Source organism: Eretmochelys imbricata, chromosome 3 (genome assembly GCF_965152235.1).
Source record: "Eretmochelys imbricata isolate rEreImb1 chromosome 3, rEreImb1.hap1, whole genome shotgun sequence".
Taxonomy (NCBI): Eukaryota; Metazoa; Chordata; order Testudines; family Cheloniidae; genus Eretmochelys; species Eretmochelys imbricata.
Window position 1 is genome coordinate 40,955,168 of NC_135574.1, and position 21,468 is coordinate 40,976,635.

Consider the following 21,468-nt stretch of genomic DNA (forward strand, 5'->3'; position numbering starts at 1 on the left):
GCTTTGCTAATTATGAATACAGTCATCACAAAATCATGCCAATAAAATCTTTATACCACACCAGAATGTTCTTTTCTTCTCTTATAAATTATATATTATAATAATAATAATATAAAAAGTATTCCTATGTACACATTTATTTCTTTGCCCTAAAGTGGAAGTTCTCCCAGCATTCCCACCTCCCTAATGCACACTGGTATGACGTGCAGGGTTGGCAATATTTGATCTTTGTGCCGTGAGATATGTAGGGTCCAGTACCTCCCTAACCAACAGAGATAGAAATGGATAGTTAATACCATGGGGAGCTGGTAATCCTTTCCATCAGGGTACAGTACTTGTTTCAGGCCCTCAAATTATAGAAAATAATTAACCTTAAACTTCCAGATCTAGGTTTTATAGTGAAGCTATTATAGAGAATAGCGGGGAGGCGACTCACCCCTGCAGCGCCTCTTGTTGGCTGTCTAGGAATTAGCTCTTTTTACCAGCTCTGGAGCGCCCTCTGTTGGTGACTCGCTGTTGTTGGCCCCCGTGTCCCTCCTGGACCCCGGTGCCTTTTTTCCTGGGGTGCTGCCCCTCCAGGCAATACCCCACAGATCTGGGTCTCCCCTCCCCAGGGAACCCCCCACCCTCTATCCCCACCTTGCCTCAGCCTATGGACTACTGCCAGTCATCATCTAGCCCCCTTTCACTGGGGCCAACTGCAGTCTGTATAAGCCAGTCATCATAGGCAAGGGGGGTTTGGACCTGCTGCCTCTGCCTACCCTTGGGCTGCCCTGTTGCAACCCCAGTACCCTGTTTTAGGCCATCTGCCAGGCCTGTAGCTTGGGGCTTTTCCAGTATGGAGCCTTCCAGCTCCTCTGGCCTTCCCCAGCCCTGCTTCACCTCAAGTACCCTGGTACGCTCCCCAGCAGCCAGGCCTATTTTCCACAGCTAGAGGAGACTCTGTGTGCTCCTGGCCCACTGCCCTCTTATAAGGGCCAGCTGGGCCCTGATTAAGTCAGCCATGGCCTGATTGGGGCGTGGCCCCCAGTTGAGGCTGCTTCTCCCAATCAGCCCCACTTTTCCTTCCCTGGCACAGGCCTCTCCCCGGGCTGTTTTAAGCCTTTAAAGGCAGGAGCAGGTGACTGCCCCGCTACAAGAGCTTTCTAAAACTTATTAGTTACAGAAGCATTATATCACACTAATGTTCTGTGTTATATTTGTATTACATTGCATTATGTATACACACAAGTCTCAAAAGTGTGATAACCTTCCTTTAGAAACAGAAGTGTCAGAACTGTGTATACAAGTGTGCTGAGAAAACCAATTTCATGTTTTTTTTGCAATATTTTAAACTATATTATGATTGGTGTTTTCTTGTAACTTTTTTTGTGTGCTAAATTAACACATGAAAACTCCTTTAAGTGCTTAGAACCTGAGAAGCTGTCTTTAATTAGTTTGCCATGTGTTTATCATGGTTAACTGTGATCTTGCCCTGGAAGGATGTTAATCTTTTCCTTTCTCGTTACTCTCTAATTCAGATTGGCAGTTGCACTAATCAGATGGGCCAAATTGCAATTGTCTCATTTCAAAACTCCAGTCCCAAGGTTATTGAGTGCTTCAATGTGGAATCACGCATTCTCTGCATGGTCTACATTCCAGAGGAGGAGAAACAGAAAGAGTTAAATGTGGCTCCAGAGTCTGAAAATGTGGCTACGAAAACCTCAAAAGTGCCTACTGTCTGCCTGGGCATGGAGGAAGGAAGGTGATAGTCAATTTCAATATATTGCCTATAATTTACTTTGTTTACTACTCTACAATAAAAATTGTCCACCCAGTTCTACGGGCACTTCAGAAAATCATATTAAAATGACACCTATGAGTAAACGGACGCATCAGTTATCCCAAGATCCTATCACATAATCCAGTAACAACATACATGTAATAAAAATTAACCTCCACACAATTTTTTTTAAAACTTATCATACATGGGATAAAAACCATAGAGACTAATAAATACCTCTGAAGAAAAAGGATTAATTCCTTTAAATAATGTAAAGACATAAGTACAGATTTTTAAGGATATTGCATCATTCCATCATTTTAATAATCAGGAGGGTTTGAAAATGATGAAGTGCTGTTAGCAACACGAAAAGCAAGTAATTATTTACCTTTTTATAATGCTGCATCTGCAGGATTTGACAGAAATTTGTCATGCTAATAAAATAAAACACGTTGATGTTGTTTGTCATGTATGAACTGAGTCTTTTGACTAGGTTATCTCTGTACAGTAGTGAAAAACAGAAATAGGTTTATGTGACGTTGTTGGTATGGTAAGCAAAGGATGGAGGATGTAACTGTTGAGAACATAAGTATGAGAATTTGTGTTCTCTTCCTGCCAGTGTAAATAAGGGACTACTCTTTCTATAAAAATAATGCTGTAAATTTTCTAAATTTAAAGCAATAAAGCATAATCAGACTAGTTCTTTGCATGTGTAAACTGCTGTTCATGTCAGAGCTATCTATTTACCTATCATTTCTGGCATATCCATCATGATAGTATATAGGTACCATGACAAAGAATTTAAAATTAAAATTGATTTCTGGTACTGAACTATTTTCTTCTTTCTTCTGTCAGGTAGGGCTGGATCCAAAGCTCACTGAAGTCAATGAAAAGACTTCACTGGGCTTTCAATCAGGCCCTTGAGAGGTACAGCTCTGGGTCCGTAAGAGGACAGTATCTTGTAGAAGAAGGGTCTCTCCAGCTGAAATGAAGTCTCCGTAATACAGGGAATTTATTGTTTGGGCATAAAGTAATAATGAAAAGGACTAGATGAACAACATTTTTTAGCGTAATAAAGGTCCTTTATTTTTCCCCAATACTTTTATTACCATAAAACCTTTTGTGACCTTTATTGTAAGAACTGAATAAGACATATTTAAATTTTTCGCTTGCCTTTTTTTTTGGTAGCATTTCTATTTACAAGAGTCATCAAGGCTCAAAGAAAGTTAGACTTCAGCACTTCTTCACCCCAGAAAAATCAACTGTGATGAGCCTAACGTATCTGTCGCAGTACTTGTTTGCTGGTCTGGTTAATGGGAACATTGCAATCTACACAAAAGCAGAAGGTAGAGTAATAACATCCTGAGGAACTCCTGTGTCAATATATTTTGGCAGAAGCAGATTTCCACTGCTATATTTTTCCTTTCCTGAACAGCTTCTGAATTGAAGTTACTACAATTTGATGCAAACATTTACTTTTGAAATGTTTTCTTTATAGCCTTATGGCTTTTGTTCTTTCCAAAGGATGGTGTGTGCTTGGCTGTTAGTCCTGATTTATTATTGTTATGTCAGTATTGTTGTTATGCACATTATGTTATCTGCCAGAGGCCCCACTCAGGATCAGGTCCCTGTTGTACTAGCTACTGTAAAACATATATAAAGACTGTTTCCTGCCTAGAGAGCTTACTATAGGTGATAACAATCAAGATACTGTATTTAACACAGTACAGATGCTAATGTCAATCTAGTTCCCAATATCTGAGAAGGGAAATGGTTTCTCTTTGCTAGCTCTTTTAGCAAATCCAAATTGAAATGGTGACTAAACTGTGTTGGGGGATAGATAGTTCCTCTCTAGATACATTGCTCATGCACCTCACAGAGAGGCCTCCCTTTCCCATTGCTCTTATTTGAGAAGGTTTTAAGGTATGTTCAATTTGGACAGTGGGGAATCCAAAACAAGAGGTGTGAAGGATGCTTCTTTCCCACCAGCTACCATGTGTAGCCCAATGGCCCTCTCCTTGCCTCCCTCACTGAGCTCTCTTGTGGACTTTGCTCCAGGGACAGCTGCATTAGACCACAGGCCCTTTTAAGAATATTCCCCAACTGAATGTCAGGCCTGCTCTACACTACACAGTTAGGTCAGCTTAACTACATTGCTCAGGGCTGTGAAAAATGTCATGCCCTGTGCAACATAATTAAGCCGACCTAAGCCCTGGTGTAGACCCTGGAAGGTCGATGGAAGAATTCTTCTGTCGACCTAGGAACTGCCTCTCAGAGTGGTAGATTTACCACAGCAACAGAAGAACATCTTTCGCTTTGGCGCTGTAGCATTTCTACTTCAGACTTACGCACAGATAGGGAAGAACCTGTCCCTAATGTAGCAATGGGGTGGACTTGATCATGCTCAGGTGCATCCCACAACATCATTCCGATGGTCCCAATTGCTATATATGGCTGTAGGGCTGGGGACAAGGAGTGAATTGACAACCTCCTCAGAATGTGGTGGGTTTGAGCAGTCATTTAAGACTACAGTTGTCTTCACACAGCTGCTTCCAAGAAGGATGCACTCCACCAAAAAAGGGAGTTGTAGGCGAGAAGAGATGCATGGATTCTCTGGGATCCACTTCTGCAGAGGCAATTAAGGAGAGGACAATCAGATAGCAGTACTGTACAGTATAAAGAACTTATCTAACAAGGATTGTGTTCAGGTTGCCTGAACCTTTGACATGGAAAATCTACATCCAGTCATTTCTGACTCATCTTGCAGTGTCTTCCCCTACCGTTTGCCTCACATCTGTTGTTACAGCTCTTCATGCCTAATAAAAATGTTACCAGTCATTTGTTTTCATATTAACATCAATTTTCCATATAGTTTGCTGCTGTGGTCATGTGTAAGACACAGTGTGCTTATCCAGACACAGTCAGTCCTGAAGGAGTGTTGTTATGAAGCACTGACCTATTTTATCAGACAGACTATTCTGAACTGTGGAACAAACGACACGGAGAATGTGGCCTAATAAGTATTTCACGTAATCTATCAGCACAGAATCAAAATGTCCCCTTTAGTTTTACAGTGTGTGTCAGTTTCCAGTCACAGACATCAGTTCAATGCACTAATAATTTGATGTATACAAATTAAAAGATTACACCAAAAAGTGAAATATTGGATATTTTCTAAATAAAAGCGTCTTGCTACACTAAGAATCATAAAATCATAGAATATCAGGGTTGGAAGGGACCTCAGGAGGTCATCTAGTCCAACCCCCTGCTCAAAGCAGGACCAATCCCCAACTAAATCAGACATTCTTATCTGCTTGCCCGTATTCAGAGAAAGGCAAATGCGAATCCCAGTGCACACTTTATGTAATTGGGCAGTGCGCTGGGGAGTTCCATGGGGTAAGGAAGGAAAAATCTTTCTTCCAGGCTGCATAGCCACTTCGCAGCTGCTATTGCAGGTTCAATCCTTGTTCTGTCCCACAAAAAACAGAATGGGCAGTGGATGTGTGTAGTCACAAATCCACCAGGTCTGCCTCATTCTATTTCTAGCCCCAAAATGATTCTCACCTGCCCCACTGCTTTCATCTGGTACAACACAAGCACAGCTTCAAATTGTCCAGTGTGTACAGATGCCCATTTGCGTTCCTGCAGGCCTGCCCCTCCCCCTTCTTTGCACCTACAGAACTTTTACCCATTTCACTGCAGTCAGAGCACACTGTGGCTGCAGGAAGGGGGGCAGGAATTGTCCCAAATTGTTCCTTTAAAGGGAAATTTAAAAGGCATGTTTAGCAAACTGAGGGGATGAGGAGGAGGACTGGGGAATTTTCACAGCCAAACTACCTCTCTTGCATATTTCTGTATGGACAACAATGTTTTATGTAACTAGACAACCATTTGTGAAAATGTTTTTACTTCCCCGTTGTAAATCAGCTAAACAGCAGTAAGTAATGAACAAAGGTAAAGGAACATGGTCTTCTTAAAATCTAATCAATTTCAAAAAGTGAGCTATAAGTAATTTGAGATACTACCTGTGCCTCAAACTTCTCCTAGTTTATTTTCCTGATGTTCTATGAAACAGCCACACAGACAAAAGGACATTGTCCTAACAGTACAGTCCTATTTTACACATGTGAAATTAGTGTTACTGAGGAAAAAATGAAACTGCCCATAACAAAGCGCTGTCGTTATAGGCAGTGTGGGTAGCACTGCTTTTTATTAAGGTTGCTTGACACTTCTCATTGTAAGACCCTGTTTTCAGTTGCTTAAAACTTTGCCAAATTTTAGCTGTTCGGGCTGAAATTTTACATGCTGGGTATCTGATTGAGGCTGATTATTTATTTATTTTCTGCCAAAACAGTCCAGACATTACTGAGAACGAGGTTAAGGAAAAATACATCATTTTGCCCAGGCTACAAAAATCTGTGGCTCTTTCTTGAAAAGCTTTAGCTTCTCTATACTTTGGAGCAGAGACTTGAAATATGGCCAGAGGGTTGCCTTTATGGGGAGTAAATAGGGGTGTGCCTTTTGCCATCCTCATGTAAATCCACCAAAATTTGACCAAGTTATAAGTCTTTGAAAAAATCACAGTTTGCACAAGAGACTTGGTAGAGCTTATTAGTTCAGTTCCCTTAAGATTCCATCCAGGCCTGGGGCTTAGCAGGACTTTCTATCCAATAGCAATTCCCGGCTGCTCTAGAACATACTAGGTCCAAGTAAAGGCAGTGGAACTAAGAGCAAGAAGCCTGACTCTCTTGTGCTTTCATTGACCCTGACCCTGCTGGGCCCAGACAGGCTAGAGGAGGAAGCTACCTGGTTTGAATGTATTGGGGGGAACCTGGTGGAACAGGAAGAGGATATGGGATTGGATGCTGGAGGAGGGGGAAAACGGCGACTGGGAGTTGGGGAGAGATTGGGACTAGCTGGGACTGGGACGTGGAGCCAGGGAGAGAAATGAGGTGGTAGGGACTGAAAGCCAATGGGTGGAGGAAGAAGACTGAGATCAGATAAGGAGCCTGGGGAGTGGAGATTGGGATTAGCTAGGCAAAGAGACTAAGACTGGGAACCATAGGGGGAGGGGAGGGAAGACAGATCTGAAGAAGAGCCAGGGTATAGAGGTGAGAACTGGGATTCTCTGGGCACAGAAGTTTGGACAAGGAGTGTGAGGGTGGTGGACAAGAAACCTAGGGAATAAGAGAGACCTCCAGTGGGAACAGGGACAGTACAGGGTTAACTGGAGGTTGGAGGTGTGGGGAGGGGAAAGACAGATTGGACGAGAAGTCAGGAGGGGGGAAATGGCTGGGCAAGGGAACTGGGCATGGTGGGGGGGAGGAAGAGGAAACTTTTTTCCTCTTTCAGTTGTCATAATTCTACACATTAATGGTAATAGGTAGTAAAACTATTACAGTGTCTTGATTTTCAAGTTGACAATGTTACTTTGAGTTATTTCGAATATTTGAGATAAATGCACCAGTCACTTAGCAAAAGTTTTGCATTTTGCTTTAAAATTCATGCTAACTTGCTTTTCTTTTCTAGTTTTTCTTTTCCTCATTGAATGAAAGGGCAAAATTGTTAATCTCATTTGTATTATTACTTCGTGTATTGGCTTTGTATCATCGTTGTTGCAATTGAAAGGATGCTGTAAAGTAGCGTAGCACCAGCCTATGTGTCTTAGGTCATCTAATGACATGTGCCAGTCAACCATTATTGCTTTTTTGGTAGAATTACAAAATGAGAATTAGTGGATGGAGAAAAAGTGGTAAATGAAATACATATTTTGATTTTAATAAAGCATTTGATACAACATCTCAGTCTTACAATCAGAACTAATCCAAATCCACTTGCGTATGAAAATTCTCAAGTGGATAGGAAAGGGACTGAAGGACCATAAACAAAAGATAATAAATGGCCAAGTAGGAAGTTGAAGGGAAGGGTGGAATTTGTAGTGGGTTACTGCTGAGATCTGTATTAGGTCAAGTCTTTGACCCCATTCCTGCTGTATGATTTTAAACTAATAGGGCTCCACAGGGTGCAAATGCAAAGGTCACTCATGCAGATCCAGCTGCAGGACTGAGGCATTGTCAGGGAAGAGTAAAGAACCCATTAAAGAAACGGTGATGATCCTAAACTAAGAGAAGCTGTAAACACCAGTATAAAAAATTATATATAGGAAAGTAGAAGCATGGCCAGGAGATAATATTACAGTCCAACTTGGGGAGGAAAAAAAACAAAAATACTTAATGCATTGCTGAGATAATTATGCAAAACACAGATATTCATGGGATGCAGGCAGAAGAAACTTGGAAAGTGGAGATTTGGGAGTGATTGAACAGCCAAGCAGATGTGTTAGCTATGAGATATGGTAGCAGAAAAGGGTCAGTGCACATTTGTCTTGCATTCCCAGAGGCTTTGTGTCTCAGGACAGGAAAGTAACACTCAATTTTTATACAGTTTAGGTATGTTGCACCTGGAATATTGTGTTCAGTTTCAGGCACTTCACTGCCAGAAAAACGTTGACTTAGTGTGTGGAATTCAGAGAACAATAGCAGCAGTCATCCGGAGACTAGAAATATTGATTTATGAGTAAATAGTGAAAGAGTTTAGCTAAACAACCACTAAGTAACACCATGATAACAATCTGCAAACATTTGCAGGGGATTAACACCCAGGAGGATGAGGTATTATCCTGCAGAGTTAAAGGGGAACATAATGGGATGAAATTAGGAATGGGACAATTTAAATTCATAACAAACTTCCTGACAGTGAGACCACTCAGTCTGTGGAATAGTCTCCTAATGGAAGTGATGGGAGCCCCCTTTGTTTATGAGATTTAAACCTGGACTGAACAAAATACTGTTAACTGTACAAGAGCGATGGACTAGCAGTGGTACTGAAAAAGATAAATACTATTATCCTGGTGTTGGCTTTATGTCCTTATCCATACTACAGGAAATACCTTGTATACTGCAAATATTGAGTTAGTTACCTAATCTTATTTACTTACTTAAGGCAGATACTTTCAGTGCCACCTATGTAGGTGACTTAAAAGAAGTTGGAGTCAGATAAAGTCTATGATGTTTTATATTCGACTGGAATCCTGCCATTTGATATGCAATATTGGTTCGTATTTGGAAAATACTGTTTACTGTGCTCACCATTTGCACGTGCAGCGAAGGGTTTTCCTAGGCATATGAAGATGCACTCTGTAATCAGAGGAAAGCAGGGATGAGCCCTAAAATAGTTATCCCCAGATGATGGGAAATGTGCTATTATTTGCAAACATCATTTTGCTTTTAAATCCATTGTCCTATCCTCAAGAAATTAAATAAATCACTCGCCACTGTTCATATACCACGTGATATAAAAATGTGTGTGCTCCACTGCACAAATAGACTAACAAACCCTATTCCCAGGGTTGTGCTGGCAGCATTATTGAAATCATCAATGGTGCTGCTGAGTAAGACAGGAAGTTACCAAACAAAAAGATGCATGTTAAATTCAGCTCAGTTGACGGCACCAGGAGCGGGGCGGTGGAATGAATGCAAGTTATAAATGGACATTTTGACAGGGAAAGTAATTTTTTAAATCGTGTTGTATCATACCAAGAACCGAGAATAAAACTAAATTATACAATAATACAGTTTGCCTTCAGACTATTACATGGAGGAAAAAAATGTTCCCCCACCCCAAGAATGCTGTTCTAGTCCCTGCTTGTCCCTCCCCACCCATCCACTGGGACCCGTGTCTCCCTCAGCTGGGGAGTTTCCCTTCTCTTACCCACACAATGCATGAATTGGTGATGCCAGGAGTTGAGTTCTCAGTGGACTCTGCTGTACAAAAGTAGATTCCCTGTTCACCAGCTCACAGCACCATTTGGCTCAGCTGCCCCTCCATCAGAACAGAAGGGTGGCTGGGCCAAATTTGAGTGGTGTTACAACCCCATTCACGGGTTGCAACCAGCCTTTTGTTCCACCTACCTGATTTACAGGTGCAATTAGGTAGTTAAAGGTCAAGTATTACCACCTGTATCCTCAGTTTACTGCAGCATAAAACTGCAAAAATAATTATTTGTAGGTGCAAATGTAACACTGACAGACCCCTGTTGTCGCGGTCGGGATTGAACCTGTGACCTCTGGAGCTAAATGCATGAGCCTCTACTGCACAAGCTAAAAGTTACATGGCTGTTAGCTAAGGCTATAGAGGAGACTCATTAATCTCTCTCTCAGTGGTCTCAGTGCCACTAGATGGGACTGAACACCACATCCAGGAGGTGTGTGGGTTACACAAAATTAGAGAATGATATTGAAAATCAAGCACATTGCACAAACACATTATAGCATCAAGACCATTGAGGTCCCAATCCGGCATTTTTTGCATACCCAAAATCTCACTGAAATGCTGAGTTTTTGATTTTCACAGAATGTAGATGTAAGCCCATTGTGCTATCAGTACCAATAAAAAATGACTTTTGGAAAGTAATTTTTGATCCACATAAATGAAGAGTCTCTGAAGAGAGTTTTCAGAATAACAGCCGTGTTAGTCTGTATTCGCAAAAAGAAACGGAGTACTTGTGGCACCTTAGAGACTAACCAATTTATTTGAGCATGAGCTTTCGTGAATAAATTGGTTAGTCTCTAAGGTACCACAAGTACTCCTTTTCTTTCAGAAGAGAGTGACTACTAAAACCAAATTCTGTTAGGTCAAATTGGATTAAAGTTTTTTAAAATTTTGAAAACAAAATTAGTATCTGTAATGGATATCAGGTGGTGATCTTCCTTTCTATTTTAATGCATATATGACATATTACATATAGTGACTATATATGAAATTTGATCAAAATTAACTAAAGAAGGACTTGATTCTGCAATCCCTTATTCACATGAGTAGTTGTACTGAAGTCATCATGAGCACTAAGGGCATAATCCAGACACTTTCTGAAATCAATGAGAGTCTTTTCATGCCCTTCAGTGAATGAAGTAAGTGGAAAAGACATCCACTGTCTTCAGTTTATATTGAATCAGGCCTTAAATGCCTAACTTTTAAAAATAAATGATGACCCTGAAAGAAACGAGGTAGGAATACATTGGGAATCATTATACATTTCAGTTATGTTTTACACCAAATTCAGACATGCAGGAAATAAACAGACTAGTGCATTTATGTCTCAGAAGAAATGGTGTTGTCAATGAACAAGATAGTCTCTAGTTGAATTTAATGTGTGATTCATTTCTGAAAAGCGACTATATTAAAAAAAAAAAGCAGCTTTTTACTCAGCAGATCTACTCATGGTGCAAATTCAAAGTCTGTGTACTTTAGCGGACATAGTAAAACTATGACATTTTTTACTGCTCTTACCCCTGAAGAAGCAAAATAGCTCGGGGACAGTGAACTGGATTCTGTTTTGACTTGCACATAATCAACGTAAATAGACTTCCAAGTGTAGGGCACTTGTGCATCTCTGTTATCTTCAAATTATGTCCTCAATTATACAGTTATTCAATCTCCACCTCAGTGCTTAATTTGAGGACAATGTGGTTGAAGTGAGGAAGGCACATGGCACTAAATTTTGTTATTACTGGTGGTGATGCCTGAGTCAGAGGGAACATAGATTAGCTTTACATCAAAGGTAGAGTTTGCAGGGCTATTAATTGGAAACACTCTTCTCACTCGTAGACTGAATTCATTTGATATGGAATTGTTGTGATACAATGAATACGGAACTCAGTGTCTTCTATACGAAGATACTTTTCAGATTAGAACCACATTCTAAGCATGTGTCAAGAACAGTTATATAGATGCAGATATCAGAGGCAATACAGTTTATGAGTGCCACAATTTTGTTTGGGTCCTGATTCTGCAAAGCACTTATGCATGTGTTTACCATTATTACTATTGTTGTATTACAGTGGTGTCCAGGAATCCCAGACAGGGATTAGTACCCCATTGTTCTAAACACTATATAGGCGGGTAGCAAAGAGAGAGTCACTGCCCCAAAGACCATATAATCTATATAAGAGTTTATGTAAGTATATGCTTAAATTGAGCACATGCTTATGTGTTTTGTTGATGTCAATAAGTGGGCAATGTTACTGGAGCTCACACAGGCGACAGATAGGTATGCAAGTAAGGTGACATTTTCTCAGTGTAACCACACAGATATTAGAAACAACTAAATTTTATATATCTTATTAATAAGACAAGGAACATAAAAGGCAATAGGAAGAGGTTCTATAAATACATATGAGCAAGAGAAAGATGAAAGAAAGTGAAGGTTCGCTATGTGGCGGAGAAGGAGAGCTAACAATGGACAACGTTAAGAAGGCTGAGGTGTTTAATGCCTATTTTGCTTCAGACTTCACTAAAAGAGATAATTGTGACCACATGTTTAACACAATTAATACGAACAACAGGGGGGAAAGAACACAAGCCAGAAGAGGGAAAGATCAGGTTAAAGAATATTTAAATAAATTAGATGTATTCAGGTTGGCAGAAGCTGACGAAATTCAAGGTATTTAAGGAATTAGCTGAAGCAATCTCAGAACCATCAAGTGATCATTATCAAGAACTCATGGAAAACTGGTGAGGTCCCAGAGAACTGGGGAAGGGTGAACATGTATCTATCTTTAAAAACAGGAACAAAGAGGACCCAGGGAGTTATAGACCAGGAGCCTAACTTCAATGCCTGGAAAGATATTGGAAAAAATTATTAAACAATCAGTTTGTAAGCACCTGAAGAATAATAGGGTGATAGCGTGGGGGAAATTGCTGTTGTTCCAACCCCTTCCCATTCTGCGGCACAATCTATGCACTGTATGCAACATATGCAAGAGCTGTAACGCAAGAGGCCTACAGGCCTGTGTCCTGTACGACTTGGCTTAAGCTAAAAGCATTTACGTATGCTAGGCTGTGGCACTTGACCCAGATAATGGACTAGGCCAATCTCTAACTAGAAAAGAACCAAAGGGCCTCCGGAAAAGACCCTAGCTGTCCATTATATGCACCCTCCACCCTGCAAAAGTCCCTAGTCAAAATGCGCCACAGCAAACCGCAGATCTGCATAATAACAAGGTGCGTCAGCACTGTGCTAATTATGAAACTGTCTTTCCATTACTCCTTATAAGGCTTTATTAATATTGCTTGAGTGGTGGGGCAAAAAAAAAAACTAATAAGGAAATGCATCGTGTGGCTTGGATTTGGACCTATATAAGACTGGTTTTATAGGGACAGGAGAGAGAGAGAGACCAGGGTGGCACCTGCGTGTGACCATTTCTGTCTTCCTCTCCCTGCATGCTTGTATTCAATAAAAGGCCTCAGACTGTTTGAACCAAACAGATGGTGTGACTCATTTTCCACAACATAAGTAATAGCCAAACAAATCATGCCAAACCAACTTAATTTCCTTTTTTGACAGGACTGCTAGCCTAGTGAATAGCAAGGAAGCTGTAGACTTGATATATCTTGAAGTTGATAATGCTTTTGACATGGTCCCACATTAAATTTTCACAAGCAAACTAGGGAATTGTGAAATTACAATAAAATGGGTGCACAACTTGTTGAAAGAGTAGTTATACATGGTTTGTTGTCAAACTGAGAGGATGTAGCTAGTGGGATCCTGCATGGGTCTCTCCTAGGTTTGATACTATTCAGTATTTTCATTAATGACTCGGATGATGGAGCGGAGAGTATGTTTATAAAATTTGTGCATGACCCCAAGGTGGGAGAGATTGCAAGCCCTTTGAAGGACAGGATCAGAATTCAAAATTACCTTATGGGAGAATTGGTCTGAAATCAACAAGATAAATTCAATAAAGACGTGCAAAATACTACATTTAGGAAAGAAAAATCAAATACACAAATACAAAATGGTGAATATCTGGCTAGGCGCTAGTACTGCCGAAAGGGATATGAGGGCTATAGTGGGTCACAAATTGAATATGAGTCAGCAATGTGATGCAGCTGTGAAAAAGGCAAATATCATTCTGGGTGTCTTAACAGGAGTGTTATATGTACGACCTGAGTGGTAATTGTCCTGCTCTACACAGCCCTGGTGAGGTCTCAGCAGGGGCACTGTGTCCAGTTCTGGGCACCACACTTTAAGAAAGATGTGGATAAATTGGAGACGGGCCAGAGGAGAGGAAAAAAAGACCAACAAAAGGTTTAGAAAACTTGACCTATGAGGAAAGTCTTGAGAAAAGAAGACTGGTTGTGGAGGGGATCTGATAAGTCTTCAAATAAGTCAAGGGTTGTTATAAAGAGGACTATGGGATCAATTGTTCTCCATGTCTACTGAAGGAAAGACAAGAAGGAATGAGCTTAATCTACAGTAAGGTAGATTTTGGTTAGATACAAGAAAAAAAACTTTCTAACTATAAGAATAGTTAAGCTCTGGAATAGGCTTCCAAGGGAGGTTGTGGAATCCTGTCATGGGAGGTTTTTATGTACATGTTAGATAAATACGTGCCAGGGATGGTCTAGGTTTACTTAGCCCTGTCTCAGTGCAAAGGGCTGGACAAGATGATCTCTCAAGCTCCTTTCCAGTTTTACAATTCTATGGTTCTACGAGAACATTATAGATGATAGTGCAGTATTGTGGGTATTTAATATTGAGTGTTCACAACAGAAATAAACTAATGTATGTGAAAGCTATTAAAATTATTATTTAATTCTATATGCGATTCAAAATGTAGGTATGAAAGTAGCATGAAAAAAATATTCAAAACAAGGTCATGTTGCTAAAAACAAAATCTCTGACAAAGCAATCTGCTGTGATTTCTTTAATCTTCAACTTCTGCTTCAAAAAGATGTCAAACAGCAGTCTGGCCACTCTGATAAGTGGTGGCATGGAGGCTGAAGCAGAAGGATACTGTATTCCTGATCTTACAACATGCATTTAGGCATAATCTAATTTTGGCCTGCTATATCCAGTCTGAATCAATTTCTGGATGGTTTGTAACCAGAATGAATTCTCCGTAAAACTGAACTATACACAGAAGATATGGCACAAAATGAGTCTATAATCTCTTTTAAAATGCATTTCTGAAAGTTAAGAATCTAGTAGCAGAAAGTCCATCCCATCAAGTTTCTGATAGACAGATACTTTAACATGGTAGTAGAAGCTGTAGTAAAACTGTCATTGACTGCTTCATACATCTGGACTTCGAGCCTTGCTAGCACGAAAGGTCATTCATCTTGTAATAGGCCAGCTATGGGCTCCTTCTTCCTGGAGAACGACTATAGTTGTGTGAAATTCTCATAAATGAATGCTTTGAGATTTGGACTGCAGTTAGTGGAGAGTTAGATGAGATGAACAGTTGGGTTCTGCTCTGTAAAGCGCCACTTTGAAAATGGCAATGTGGTGTTCCATGTTAATAGCATCCAACTGAATACATATAAAATTTGCTTAAATACCAAACAAATAGGGTTTTTTCTGGCTACCATCTCTTCAAACTCAGCATGGACTCTGAAAGTCCAACTGTGTTCTTTCCTTCTCATACATCATCACTACTTGTAAAGATACCGCAGGCCAGTTGAATGCTCGGTTGCACTTCTGCCTCCCCAAAGTCTTGAAATTGTGCCCTGTGTTACACCTGCACAACCCACTGATTTTACACAGGTCTAACTAAGGTCATAGTTTGGACCAGAGATGTTGTCACAGTTGTCAACAAGAAACCAAGTGAGCTTGCAGTGTCACTACTTGTATCCTGCATGTAGGGAAATGCTTTCTTGTAACTGATAATTTTTACTTTTACAAGTTTCAGGTTGATTGCTAGCTAGTCATATAGTAAGTCTCTGTGTTTGTCTGTTACTACTTTTGTTTTATAGATGCTAATAGCTCAGTCACTGTTGGGTGAGGCATACTGCTTTCCGAACTATTTGTTCTTAAGTGAATTTGAAAATCAAAAAGTACATTGTTATTGTGTGTAACATTTCATCTTGCTTCTTTTCTTCTGTAAAGATGGAGCCTGGAATTCAGACCCCCAGAAAGTAGTGAAATTAGGGGTTCTGCCAGTTAGAAGTCTACTCATGATGGAAGATACCATTTGGGCTGCGTCTGGTGGACAAATTTTTATAATCAGTACTGAGACACATACTGTAGAGGTAAATGCTTTTACAAGTATTATTTGCGTATTGTGCCATGAAACACTATTATTCTAAATAACAATGGATAGACTTTAAGCATTAAAATTTGGTTCAGAGAACCTATAAAATCCACTGAATCCTCTAAGAGATGTAGTTTTGAGTTGTTTAACTTTTTTTTGGTTAGATTTCACTTTCTCTGCACTTTGAATTTCTCTTATATTGGCATTTGTTGCCAATATAATTTGTATGGATTTTTGGTCTGATTTTTACCCCCTTAAATTGTCATGTAACTTCTGGAAACTGCAGGGTATTTTGTGTAAGGACTAGCTCTAAAAGCTAGACCCAAGAGAGCTGACAGAGAGAGTGAGTGAGTGCTGGAAATCAGCATGAGTGGTCTACTAATTTGGAGACCAGGACTCTTGGGGTACGTATATACAGTAATTGGGAGGTGTGGTTCCCAGTTTGGGTGGACATATCTGTGCTAATTCGAATGCTGCTCAAGCTAGAGTACTAAAATTAGAACTATAGCTGCAGCTGCACAGGGGGTAGCTCGGGCTAGCTGCCTGACTACTATCCCTTAACGAGATGAGATAAGGAGCTTGGCTCGTTTAATCTAACAAAATGAAGGAGGAGGGGAGAAAGGGTTGCTCTCTATAAATACATCAGAAGGATAAACGCCAGGGATGGAGAGGAGTTATTTTATTTAAGGGCCAATGTTGCCACAAGAACAAATGGATATAAACTGGCCATCAATAAATTTAGCCTTGAAATTAGATGAAGGTGTCTAATCATCAGAGGAGTGAAGTTCTGGAACAGCCTCCCAAGGGGAGCAGTGGGGGCAAAAAACCTAACTCGTTTTAAGACTGAGCTTAAGTTTATGGAAAGGATGCTATGATGAGATTGCCTACAATGGTATATGGTCCATCCACGACTGCTGATAGCAAATATCTCCAATGGACAGAGATGGGACATTAGATGGGGAGGACTGTGAGTTACTACAGAGAATTCTTTCCTCTGTGTCTAGCTGGGTGACCTTTCCCATATGCTTAGGGTCTAACTGATCACCATATTTTGGGTCGGGAAGGAATTTTCCCCCAGGTCAGACTGGCAAAGACCCTGAGAGGAAGGGGGTTTGCCTTCCTCAGCAGCATGGGGCATGGGTCACTTGCTGGTTTGAACTAGAGCAAATGGTGGATTCTCTATGACTTGAAGTCTTTAAATGAAGAGTTGAGGATTTCAGTAACTCAGTCAGAGGTTAGGGATCAATTTCAGGAGTGGGTAGGTGAGGTACTGTGGCCTGCAACATGCAGTAGGTCAGATGAGATGATAATGATGGTCCCTTCTGGCCTTAAAGTCTTTGAATTTATGAAACATCCTGTATGGCTAGCTATGGCTCGAATGCAGTCTGTAGGCACTGGCTCAAGCAAAGCTACTGGGCAGACAAACCCTGAAAGACAAGCTTGGGTCCAGGCAACAGTTCTGCTTCTGTGCAGCTAGGTGTGGCTTTTTGCCTTGTGGAGACTTCTTAACACACCCATAATCCTCCCTGTCTTCTCTCCTCAGCCATCAGTAAAATCTTCCTGTGTCTGACTGTGGCAGGCCAGTTGAAGCAGTGAATATACTTGGGGGGTATGGGGAACTTCCATCACAAGGCTGATTGGCCAAGAACCAATGTGGAGTGCTCTCTCCAAGTGATCAGTTCAAATTAGCAACGAGTGAAGACTTTTGTCTGCCAAAAAGTCCTTGGACACAGTTTCAGCTTTTTTCACATCCTGAGGGCTGTCAAAGAAAAGGAGGGAGTCAGGCAGCATGTTCCTCCATATCTTTCTTCCCTTCTCCCTACTGCTCTTTCCTTGTTGCAGGTTTATATCGCCACACACTCTGGGACCCAGCTGTACACTGCCTCAGTAGGCTCATTAACATTCCTCTCACAGAATTGCTTGGGCCAAATTCTTACATGATTTGCATGTAGCCAAACTAATATCATTGATTTCAGTGGAGTTGCATGTGTATGACCGGGAGGAAAATTCACTCTAGACTGTTCACTTAGGCTAGCTGTTAGACTGGGTAGCCCAGTCCCAAAGTGCTGTTCCTCTTCACAGGTACAATGGCTAGTGCAGGAGCATCTGGCTGAAGAAGAAAGGATCTTTCACGTTTCTTTTACACTCAGAATAGGGAAAGGAATACTGGAGGATGAATTCCAGTGAATCATGCTGACTTCTGTAGAAAACCCTTCTTTCAAGACAGATGGAATTTCGAGAGTCCAGGCAGTTATTCAGGATTGCTTTGCCAAAGAGATTTACACCCTGTGCCTGTTCCAGATCTTCCACCACTCTATCGGGGGCATGGCTTAGTGGCCTAAACATAGGGGCTTAAATCCTAACAGGAATAAGTCTTTCCTTCCCCTTGCCAGGAAGATACTTTATGTTCCATGAATTTTACGACATGGAATTCTTTCAGATGAGAGTCTGCGGAGAGAGCCACAGTCTCCTTGCTTGTGTGATTTATTATAAATTTTGTTTCATTGTTGATCGTGGTTCTCCTCACTGTTGTCTGTTTGGTATGCTTGGTAGCAGGATTCATGGCTTGGGAGATGATAGTGAGTTTTCTACTTCCTTCTTTCTATGGCTACAGTTGCTGGGCTGACTTGTTTGATCTGAGTGAATGCTCCCACTTTTCAATTTTTTTCTATTTTGTCTTTCTTTGAACATGTTTTTTTGCTTGTGTGCATGGTTCCATGTGGTTATGGGAAAGGTGAATTGGTGGGAGATTGAGGTGAACTACCTATGGGTAAAAAGAAAAGGAGTACTTGTGGCACCTTAGAGACTAACCAATTTATTTGAGCATGAGCTTTCGTGAGCTACAGCTCACTTCATCAGATGCATACCGTGGAAACTGCAGCAGATTTTATATATACACAGAGAATATGAAACAATACCTCCTCCCACCCCACTGTCCTGCTGGTAATAGCTTATCTAAAGTAATCATCAGGTTAGGCCATTTCCAGCACAAATCCAGGTTTTCTCACCCTCCACCCCCCCACACAAATTCACTCTCCTGCTGGTGATAGCCCATCCAAAGTGACAACTCTTTACACAATGTGCATGATAATCAAGTTAGGCCATTTCCTGCACAAATCCAGGTTCTCTCACTCCCTCACCCCCCTCCAAAAACCCACCCCCATACACACACAAACTCACTCTCCTGGATGAGCTATTACCAGCAGGAGAGTGAGTTTGTGAGTTTTTACTCCTTTTCTTTTTGCGAATACAGACTAACACGGCTGTTACTCTGATACCTATGGGTAGGAACCTTTACAGGACATAAGCCCTGGGATATCTGAAGCTCTTAAACAGCTTTGGTAAATCCCCTTGTCTCTCACTGAGACATGCCCTGAGTGACTCCTTTCAATGAGAGGGGACGTGAAGGAGGAATGAGCATCCTCTACCCTGCAGCAAAGCTTCTGCTTTAGCTGGATAAGAATGAGGCAGCTTGGATGCACTCAGCTGGTAATATTGTTAAAGCATTCCTCCAGGGCAGAGACCAAACTTCCTGGGATAGGATGCTGTGCATCTGTGCATCACTAGTTCATGTGTAGAAATGATAATGCCAAATCCTCATCCCATACCTCTTCCTGATGAGGCACTGCCTGCCTTTTAGGGATCTTATTTTCATATATTGCCTCAGCCAGCAATCCATGCCTTTACTGTGTGTGGAACTCCCTCTCCTCTGAAATCTATCTTACTCCACCTCTCCCTGCTTTTTCAAAGCTCTCTAAGCCTTCATTTCTCATGCTGTTTTTTTTTTTTTTTAAATCACCACTGTTGGCCCTTTATATATTTCTGTTGGCTCTCATTCCCCACCCCCTTTTTTCTGTATGGATTGGGCTCCCTCAAATTCATTTTGTTTTAATGTAAATATGTTTTAATGTAAATAATATGTTTTAATGGTAATGTTTCAGTGTGTTTTTGGAAATGGCACAGTGCCCTGAGCCCCTTGGCCAGGGATACTTTGGAAAGCAAGGAATTGCTGTTGCCTAGTGTTAAGGATCCCAGTACACATTTTGCCCAAGTGTAGGGGTTTGCCCTTGCCCACTACTTTCTCTCCCCCTAATGTAGTATTTAGCATTCTGGGTCCTGTTTCCCTGCAGACCTCCCACCAAAAGGTGGCAGCATTTCAGTATTGCTGTTGGGTCTAGACCCTGATCCTGTGGTTATCTCTGTGCAAACAGACTCATGCAGGATTGGGGCCTCACTTGTAAAATATCCCAGTATTTTATGGGCTGAAAGTCACTGTGTAAATGAAAAATAATCCTATTTTTCAAGACTTGGCTAATTATAGACAAACTACTTTAGTTTGGAAGATTTAAGTGGAATGATCTGAAATGTGTTAAACAAACAGAAATTTCCTGTGTTTATGTTGCCCAAATATTGTAATTTTTTTAAAGTATCAAAAGTCAATCACCATTTCATGAACAAAGAGACCCATTATGTGGAGCTTGCTATGCTTGAGAAACCATGGTTCAGTTTTTGGCATAGCTATTTAGGCCTGGAATCACAACTGAGTTTGCACTGTGCAAGTGGGCAACCTCTGAAAAGAAAGAATTCAACTATGCAATACACTGTCAAAACAATAGTGGGCCATGTCAGGCTCCAGTGTTGGAAAGACCGACTGTGGCATCCAAAATGTGTTCTGCAGCTCTGTTGTTGCTATAGAGTTGGAACAAGAGAGTCTGAGGGAAAAAAACCTGGGCTTTGAATAGAAGGCAGAGAGGGAATGCGCTTCTGAAAACTCAAGAAGGGGAAAATGTAAAATGCTAAACTGAGAACTTGTGATTGTTTACATAAAGATTGGGGATAGATGCGGTTTTGTCACTCAATAGTTGCCCTGCTTGTTATATGAACTAAATTCTTTAAAGATAAAAATCAACTACTGTATTTCACATGGGCAATGCAGTCGATGTAGATGCCAGCAGCTACTTTCAGTGAAATGATTTATGCGCTGGCAAAAGAATGTCCAGGTTTTCGGTACATTCCTGCTCCTACTCAAAATTAGAAGACCATTTGGTTGAGAAGAATGGCTTTTTGTGCATGGCAATTGATTTTTTTCCCTAAATGTCTCAGATAACTGTACAAACAGAAGCACACACTATGTGGTAGTTTAATGAATTAACTGGTAAATACAGATGAGTTAGAGACTCTGATGTGAATTGTTTGCAGTTGTGCTAATAGAATCATCTTCCTGCTCATGGTCAGAGCAGAACACTTCAGAAATGGTTCATTTTTAAATTTTATATCATTAGTTTAATTACCTGCCTGATCCAAAGCCAGAAGTCTAGAAATGAGCTTTGGGCTTTGGATCAGTCCCTAAGAGGATTTAACAACACACATTTGACATTATAATAATTGTGTGTGATACTATAAAGCAAAAGCACATTATTTTTGAAGCCATGATTGTCATGAAATTTTTACATGTACTATGGATGTATCAGGAAATTCACTCATAAGAAGGATGAGCAGCTTTCCCAGGGCTCTGCCGGCAATGTGACAAATGAGGGTCTCCAACTCTTGCTCTGTTAGACAAATGATCGATTTATCTTTTTAAATTGTGTAGCTTATTGAAGAAAAACTGAG

At 40.8% G+C, this 21,468-nt stretch overlaps 1 protein-coding gene across 2 annotated transcripts in view; it reads left to right on the forward strand.

The window, feature by feature from the left end:
* ARHGEF10 (Rho guanine nucleotide exchange factor 10) overlaps positions 1 to 21,468 on the forward strand; it is a 181,678-nt gene that overhangs the window by 133,146 nt on the left and 27,064 nt on the right. For both annotated transcript variants that reach the window (XM_077812623.1, XM_077812624.1), the window contains 3 exons: positions 1,521 to 1,744; positions 2,951 to 3,108; positions 15,711 to 15,853. In XM_077812623.1, the coding sequence (XP_077668749.1) occupies positions 1,521 to 1,744; positions 2,951 to 3,108; positions 15,711 to 15,853 (525 nt within the window). The remainder of the gene's footprint in view (positions 1 to 1,520; positions 1,745 to 2,950; positions 3,109 to 15,710; positions 15,854 to 21,468) is intronic.